Source organism: Notothenia coriiceps, unplaced genomic scaffold (genome assembly GCF_000735185.1).
Source record: "Notothenia coriiceps isolate Sejong01 unplaced genomic scaffold, NC01 NC01_scaffold00034565, whole genome shotgun sequence".
NCBI lineage: Eukaryota > Metazoa > Chordata > Actinopteri > Perciformes > Nototheniidae > Notothenia > Notothenia coriiceps.
The window spans coordinates 49,269-58,413 of NW_011367266.1; the positions used below are offsets into that span (position 1 = coordinate 49,269).

At 41.9% G+C, this 9,145-nt stretch overlaps 1 protein-coding gene across 1 annotated transcript in view; it reads left to right on the forward strand.

Annotated features, from left to right (window-relative positions):
* Nucleotides 1-4,254: 4,254 nt before the first annotated feature.
* The window catches only part of utrn (utrophin), a gene marked incomplete at its 5' end in the record, with an annotated part of 48,459 nt that continues 43,568 nt past the window's right edge, over nucleotides 4,255-9,145 (forward strand). The window contains one exon of the mRNA XM_010790799.1: nucleotides 4,255-4,260. Coding sequence (XP_010789101.1) covers nucleotides 4,255-4,260 — 6 coding nt within the window. The remainder of the gene's footprint in view (nucleotides 4,261-9,145) is intronic.

A 9,145-nucleotide genomic window follows, 5' to 3' on the forward strand; every position in this document is an offset into this window, starting at 1 on the left:
AAGGCGATAGCCGTCACAGGATGAATGAAGAAAACGGATGAAAGAAAACACTTCAGAGACATGTTTTGTATATACCTGAGAATATTAATGTATTGATGAAAAAGAGTACTATAGGGCAGGGGTTCCCAAAATTTTTTCATTTTCGCACCTATACCTAGTCATATTATTTCATCCAAAACATACAAAATAAATCAAAAATTGGTTAGCATAAGATCTCAGCCTCTCGTGCACAGAGAAAGTTACCGGTGTGCCAATAGGAAGTGGAGTACACAGGAGACAACCGTTTAATCGCAGACTGTTATGTTTATGTGGGGAAATGGCAGTGCATACATTATCTGAGATATATTTCGAACTCGGACTTCATTTTAAGGACATTGCGGCCAGGGGTGTAGAGCTATTTTTGTATTTGTAAAACCTCCTTCACTTCATGAAATGGCTGCAGCATCAGGAGGCAACCTCTGAGAAGTGCAGCACCAGCGCGTACACACCGCCTTCACTGTGTTCCCCACTGCAGGCTGCTACGTTTCAACCACACACACCTCTACACACAATCACATCGAACGGCCCGATTATTCCCCCTATTACTCGTTGTATGAAGGAAATGTCCGGTCACAAAGGCGCATGGTGTGTGTGTGTGTGTGTGTATGTGATCTGCTCAGCTCCGCTGTGTGTGTGTATGTTCGGTGTGTTTGTGTGTTCCCAAAATAAATTAGTTTAATCTTAATCTCGATGTAGTGCTAAATGCTGTCGGAGTGCACCGGAACGAACGCCCCGGTATGAAGTTATTATGGCTGGCAAACAAGCCCAGGGATTTCACTGACATTTCCGTTATATCAGTGGTCCTAATGTGTTTTAATTGTATCCTGGTTTTAAACTGTGTCAATATGATTTGGATGCATATTGTTCCATTATTTGTTCAGGCTGTTACATACAATTAGCCACTGTTGCCACCTATATTTGGCTATATTATGTTATATATTATATTAATATTTGTAAAGCGGTCCTAATTTTTTGTTTTAATTGTATCCTGGTTTTAAACGTTTTTAATATGTTTTGGATATTGGTATTTCTTCAGGCTGTTAAATACAATTAGCCTCTGTTGCCACCTTCTGGTGAGTAAATATTCAAATCAGTTAAAATTGACAACCGGTCCGCACATTTTTTTTAATGTATCTGCCGGTCCTTGGCACAATAAAGGTTGGGTACCTCTGCTTTAGATTGAGTGGCATGGGTTTATACAGCTTTGAACTTGGGTTTTCTTTGTTGAATCTTTTACTTTTTACCTTCTGGATTGTTCCTGTTGAGCCAAACACAGATTAGCTGGATTCTTGCAAATAACAAAAAATGCGGGAACACAGGATGATTAAAAAAATCCATATTGTCAGGCTTCAAGTGGCACCTTTGTGTCCAAATCACACTGCTACAGAATGCTACAGACCAATCAGCATCCTGTGATGAGCTACTATTAGATATGGACTTGGTTGAGGTGTCTGTGACGCCACAACAGTTTGTTTAAAACCACAATAGGTTGCATCCAATAGCATCGGTTTTATCCAAACTGAATAGTATTTCTTCATTGAAAGAAGGTCAAAGTATGAACTGAAAGCTTTCCCGACTGGTTTGATTGACCATTATTTAGGTTCTGTGTATTAAACCAAGTGTCACGTCAGGTTCATACAGAGGGCCATTTACTTGGGTGTGACATGCTGTACTATTAAATGTCATATTGTTGTATCTGACAATAGAACAAGAATGGTATTGTCTCACTATACAGAGGGTGTGGAGGGTGTGGTGACAATTCTCTGAAGTATTGTCACCAAACTAGCTCAGATACACGTCATGGATCCTTAATTCTAGCTTTGGCCGCTGCTAGCAGGATGGACCGACCACTTTGAAAAGTTCCAGCTGGTGTGTGAGTGCATGTTTGGAAACAGACTGTATCAAGAATGAATAAAACATTAAAGTTATCTGAAGTGATAATGACCATGTAGCCATGACAGTGAAAACTTGTTCTAGCAGTTATTGCAATGGTATGTGGCAGTGTTATGCAAATTCATAATGATGGGTGTGCATCTGCATGTGTGGGTAGCATTGAACACAGATCAAAACAAAGGAGCTTTCACTGCGGCCGCCCCTTCATTCTGGGATGTCACGACCTGAATTTGTTTTCTTCATTGCCTCTGGTGTTTGAGCTTCACTTTCTTGTATGGGTCTACGGTCAGCGAGGGTTCTCATGAGCTTTTTTTTTACTTTAAGGATGCACACTGTCCTCAGGGAATGCAGCTGGATGAGTCTTCACAGCAATATATATAGACTCAAGTGTGTTGCATCTGGCTGCATGGGAAGTGGGAGGAAACAATCTCTACCAAATCCTAGCTGGAAATGTAGGAATATGAGCACTGGCCAAAACATCTCCCCTGGGTGTGGCTGTATGTGGGACGCTGCCTCTTTGGTCCTTGTGAATGTGTGTGTGTGTGCAGCAGCAGGATTTAGACACCCCGCCCAGGCCAGATGACATTTAAAATTCTTCTAGAGAAGGCTGAAAATGGCAAGGAAATGATCAGTTGGATGTTCTTGTGGTTGTTAAACACATATGAACCAGTCTCCTCGTGTTGTGAATCTCCCTTTTCCAAGCAAGCCAAGCAAGCCCTTCCAGTTTAAATCCCCAACTCTGCCCCCTTTCCCCCAGCTCATTAGGGCTACAAAGCCACGTTGCCCCATCTACCTTCTGACCCCTCGCATGACAGGATTTAGTAAAACAAAAAAACAGGCTGAGGCCCAGAGAGAGTTTTAAATTAACCCTTTAAAGCTACAGCGGTATTTCTCTTCTGAGTAAATAGCTTGAAGGAATTGAATTCCTCCATCTCAATGCTTTTTTTCAATAGTGCTAAAGTTAGTTTTTTTTTACCTTAGGCAGTTAACAAGTTTGTTTCACTTGTTTTACTGCGTATGGGGCTAAAACAGCCGAGTGCAACGCTTTTTTAATACTGTGTTAAAGTTGTGCCGATACAGAAAACTCTTCAGTTGTGTTTTTTCTACCTAGAACATTTCTGATCTTTTACAAATTGTTATTTTTGTATTTTTCCGATGTTGCATAGAGTGGTCGGTAGAGATAGACAGGGCAGACTGGGAGAGACCTACTGTAGAAAAGGGACAGTCAAAGACAGGCTACTGTACATGTAATGCAACTCTACAAGGAGATTAAAAAAAAAAATGTAGACATGGGAATCTACTTTTTCCAAGGGTGGAGGCCTGTGGAAATGAGGGAGATCCGCTTTTTCCATTTCTTTCTCTTCAATTTTGGTAGGACCACTGACTCATCTGCTCTGTATGCATATACAGTACTCTTGTGAGGGGGAACCACTTCTGGAAAGATCTTTTGATGAGAAAATTCATCCTAAAACACATTTTAAAGCAGCAGTAATATCCTGCATTTTGTGGTCCTGTAAACTGCTGTGTTTTGAGATAATAATCATAGGGATATTTATCATTAAGTAGGGCTGCACACTTGGGGCCAAAATGAAAATCTATGACTTCATAGTTGTTGTTTTTTAACCAGTAGTCACACCAGGGATTTTGATATGACATACCATTAACAAATGTTGTGTGTATTTGTGTGAGGCACAGATATGTTAATGCCAGTGCATAATCACACTAGCATGGCTTCATTCAAGCATCTTGCTGGCGGATGCTCCTGGAGTGTTGTGGGAGGATGGGATGACAGAAGAGGACGCCTGTCTCTGGCTTCATGACTGATGCAGCGGAAAGTCCCCTCTGCTCTCTGATTCCTTCAGTCACTGCCAAGTCCAGCCTCACCCCACCAAAGTCACTCCTCTGAGTTGTGACCAGCACACCAGCGGCTGCTGCGAGTCTCCAGGGAGGGAAGTAGATTTAACACAATCAGACTCTGGAAGTTGGTCACGAGTGGTCCGGGTTGGTATTCCTCCTTTACTTCCTCTCAGTAAAGAAAAGGATAAAGGGAAAAGAAAACCACAGGAAGCTTAACTTTCTCTAACTGTTTCCCTCCCCCTTCCCCCTCTACTCTCTTCTCTCGCCATATACCCTCTCTGTGGGAATACAGTTGTTTGTTCAGTTGTCCCTCATGGACTAAATATGTCAATGAGCAAATGGACTCAGGCCTTTGCCCTGTTCCACTACGCTGGCTCTTAGACTTGTTTTTAAATGTCAGCAGCAAAGCCTCTGTCTTGCCCCTTGCGACTTGCATTTCTTTGGAGCCGTTTTTTTGTTTAATTGTCAAAGGTTTCACTTTCATGTAAACAGTCGCAAAGGAAGTGGCTGCCGTGGCCCAGGGTTTGTTTAAGGGTTTAGGTCACCTTAGATGATGTTTATCTACCGTGGCTCCCTGCTAGTTGGGAGAATGAGAAATGTTGTCCCGGTCAGTTCTTTGTGTTTCCAGGGGAGATGCAGCTGTCACTAGCAGCAATACATATGGCCCACTCACCTCTACGTCACCTGTCACTAACCTTTTAAATGACACCCTGAAGAAGTCCCTGCTCTTGTCACTCACTTTTCTCCCCCTCCTGTTGAGCGTGTGAGCATGTGTGTGATGTCAAATCTGACAGCGCCGCCCAGCACCCCAGATAAACAAACCCAGGGTACTCAATAAGTGATCTCGCACCTCTACTTCCTCTTTGTCTTTTCTCTGTGTCTCACCAGCGCTTCCTGTTCCGGATTTGTTTTTCTTTCTGTCTCGCTCTTTTTTTGTTGTAAAAATACCTGCATTCCATAATGAATTTGAGTAAGTGGATGTCGTGGAGAAAGCGTAACTTTTTCAAGAGGAAAGGGAAGCCTGAAAAAAGCCTTGATCTAGGTGAGTGCACGAGAGCACATCGGTAGTGTATCTGTGGAGAAGTGTAACAATGATTCATTACAGGAAACTATGCTGTGTTTGCACTAATCTCACACAGTGATGAGCCAATTTCTCTTTTTTCAGAAGTCGAAAGGTCTGACCCAATGTCCCAATATGGCTCTGGTTTACTACGGTTACTCCGAAACTAATCTGAACATAGAAGCAGATGATTGTCACTGATTTTTATATGACAGCACTTTTATTTAGTAACTTCAGTGACAGTTTTATTATTTGTATTCTTCTTGTTGCTATACAAAAAATAATTATATTGTGTGTGTTCACCACTCAATCTTCATATGTTTGTAGTTTCATATGATGATATTTTTAACAACATAACCTGCAACCAGCTTGTCAACCACAGCTATTGGGTTATGTTTTTGATGTTTCTCATTTCTAGATATATTTACTAAAACATTGGTTCCTCTTAAGATGCAAAAAAGTTAAATACAGGTTATTGTTTTGGTCATAAGACTATGGTCCCATTTTCTTTTTTCAAAAAGGCTCTTTTTCCATATAATTGAACTGTTCACCTAAGGCAACTTTTTTTGGTGAATCTCTCCATTGTTGGGTTTGTTTCTCTAACTGTGACAGCTTTTAAAATCCCTGCAGTGTTTTATGAGCCCATATCTGAGCTCACATTCTGTGTTTTGTGTTGCTGCAACAGCGCACAAGGTGAAACATCTCCATGTAAGGATAATCCTGATTCATGTGGGATTGGATCTGATGTTGGCTGGCGGCCGTTGTTTCCCAAACTTGGAGTCTGGTAGATTTCCAGAAAATGCAGATCAGAAAGTTAAAGCCTCTCCCCCTCCCCACATCACATCCACAACAATCTTGTGTTGTGTCTGCGTTTGTGCGTGATCTCTGGGTGAAATCTTCTTTGTCTCTTATTCCCATCGTGTCACGGCACATGATGCACTCTGCCCTATAGCACGCAGGAATGGTAACGAACAGTGTGTTTACCTGTGTTCATCCCCCTATCCCACGATGCATTATCACTCCCCACACTAGGCCTGCCCTGTCCTGTTCTTCCCCCAATCTGTTTTCCTTCTATTGGCAGGGTACCTCTTTCCCTCCCCTCTCTCTTTGCTGCAGCATTCCTCTGATCTAGTCCTCCCTCGCTGGTCAAGGAGCAACAGAGGCAGAGGAGGAATGTCAAACTCTGTTTTGCGCTGATACTCTTGGACTATCGACTTTTTTGTTTGTTGCTTTTACTGCTTCCTGGTTCTGGATTGTTGCGGCTTATGTTAAAATATGGCAGAGTATGGGCTACAACTCAGAGGTAGGAACTTTTGACAGGTGTATGACACATGGCTTGGTGGCTACAGGTGGGGCAGTTAAGTGTGGTGGACTCAGTCTAGAGACATGGGGTCAAATAATATATAGATTCAATGATTATTTCTCAATCTGATGAAGAATGGTGCAAGCTTTGAACCAATTAGATCATGTTATGAAACCCAAAACATTTTGTATGGAGTATTTTTTCAGAAGTTTCGACTTAATGTTAAACATGCTTTTGTGAAACTCTAAAGTTGAATCTTCCACTAAGCATCCATTATTCATTTTACAAGCCACTTGTTATACCTGTGGTTAGCTTACTGCTCCTCACCCTGCTCTAACTTCAATACATTCCATTACCCCTCACCTCCTCACCTATCCTTTCTAACCCGTAATTACACCGATGCATGCACCACAGAGGCGTTTTTCAGGCTGCTAAATGGGGATATGGGCTAATCTTTCTGGACGTTCAAAGTGTTTTCATTACAAATTCCCAGATGTTAGCGAGGGAAGAGTGTCAACAATGCTGTGCTGGCTGGGACAAGCTTAGACAAGTGACCTCTGAAGGGAGGGGGGAGGAATGCATGAGGAAATTATAGGAATACTATGCATTCCTGTCAACCTTCACAGTCAAAATAAAACACATCTCTGCCATCAAACTGTAAAGAGATTGAGTTTTACGTGCACTTATTTGTGTGTACATTTAAGGAGGGATTTTAAGTTGAGTGATGGACAATGGTTGGTTGGCTTGAAGGCCAAACAGTGTGATTGTTGTACAGTGTGTGTGAATTAGTGTCCTCCAATAGGCTGTGGGTGGTGCTGAAAGACAAGACAGCCAACAGCTGATCTCCCTTCCAAACTCCCATCGAGGTGAAGTTCACCCTGGGAAACTTTTTTATGAGTGCAATCTCTGCATAAACGTTGTTTCATAGCCAAGAAATAATACGCCGTCTTTAATTTTTCACTACCAATGATCTAGGTGAAGCGTGCATGAAAAAGTTTATTTTTCTTGCAGTGACTTTGAGTACCGTGACTACTTCTGAACACAGACCTGGAGCTTTTATTGGCACTTAAACTTTCACTCACTAATCGTCAGACCTGGCTAAATGTAAGGCAATTCGGTTATCCATTCACTGGCCAAGCATGCAGTTTTAAAGCTTGGGCGAAACAATGATTGGGAAAAATCTAGAAGAGTTAGCTGTTAAATATAACTTGGCTAAAGGTAATTGCTGCTCAGTGGTGCGGCTTAACTTAGTAAATATCTCTATTTGTCAAAGCGCTGAGCCCTCACGTTTACTGTGTGATGCTGCCGTGGAAACCCTGATGGTTTGTTTGATTTTCACCTCAGTGCCTCCCACCGAGTCCCCCCTTCTCCCTGCTGTGTGGTCACAGGCTCTCCACCTGTGAGGGAGAGAGGGCTACACTAATAGACTGCATCTGCTGTGTGTTCCCAGCTGGCTGCTAGAGGAGCATGTGTGTCTGTGATTTTTATCTTGCCAGGTTACATCATGTTTTCGAGGTTTTTTGTTTATTTAATGTTGGTCAACACTGGGTCAAGGGTTTAAGTACAGCCGGGCAGTTGGATAGATCATGGTCATATTATAGAAAAAATACACTTTCTTTTATGGTTTTGAAGAAGGTTTAATCTTTTTTAACAAAGTCTTAAGTGTTAACAGAAAGTGCAGCAAACTGGAGAGAATTCATATTTTTGTTATGAAGGGAAACCTGCACAATACTCACGTGGTGAGCGTGTGCATGTGTGTACAGATCAATGACACCAGTGGGAATTTACTATTACTGATAAGCAGTGCTTCCTGTTTGGCTGTTGAGGAAAAGAAACACTCTGCATCACAGTGCTAACTCTAATGTACGTGAGTGTGTTTGGTTCAGTTATGGATTGATCGGTTGACTATGTGCTCTGCAAACAAATGATCCTGTGACTTTCTTGTTTCACTGTAGACAGTTTGTTCACTTGAACTTACTGTACGGATAGTTATCTTTATAATATGACAAAGAGACCCATAAAGACTGGTTTACAGTCAAAGCTTTACTAGATTGTTGCCAGTCCTGATAACCTTTCAATAGTATTTCCTCAGTAATAATTAACATTACCGGAAGGGAGTTTATTTATCTAAACTATTTGCTTTTCTCAATGCCTCTAGTGTTACGTATTTTTGGTTCTTACAAATACCGGGGCAAGAATATATATTGGCAGGCTTCACTAAGCAGCAGTAGTGGACTCAATGATAAATGAAACAGCCAGGGTGTCATCTTGAGCTGCACACAGCAGACAAAGAATCCTAAAGGTACTAGATCAAGACTTCAATCAATCAATCAATCAATGTTTATTTATATAGCCCAATATCACAAATGTTACATTTGTCTCAGTGGACTTCACAGTTTGTACAGAATATCAGTATGACAATACGACACCCTCTGTCCTTAGACCCTCACATCGTACAAGGAAAAACTTCCAGAGAAAACCCACAGTTTAAAGGGAAAAATGGGAGAAACCTCAGGGAGAGCAACAGAGGAGGGATCCCTCTCCCAGGACGGACAGACGTGCAATAGATGCCGTGTGTAAATTGAAAAGATAATACATTTGCAACATAGGTAGTCCAAATGTTTGGAAATGCATGTGTGTATAATAGGAAGATGAATCCACGAGTATATCCATCCAGGACTTATGATCCAGGACCACAGCCACGGCTCAAGATCCAGGACTCGCAATCCATGACACAGGACCGCAGGATCATCCATGATTCCGGATCCCGGCGTATATAGACACCAAAAAGAAAGAAATTTGGGGAAGCTGGGTTAATCGGAACATGAGAGTACACAGGTATAGACAGAGAGAAGGAAGAAGTAAGATGTCCCCCGACAAACTAAGCCTATATCAGCAAAACTAGGGGCTGAATCTAATCAGCCCTAACTATAAGTGCTTTAACAAAAAGGAAGGTCCTTAAGCGCACGCTCTTAAAAACGGATAGGGTTGGT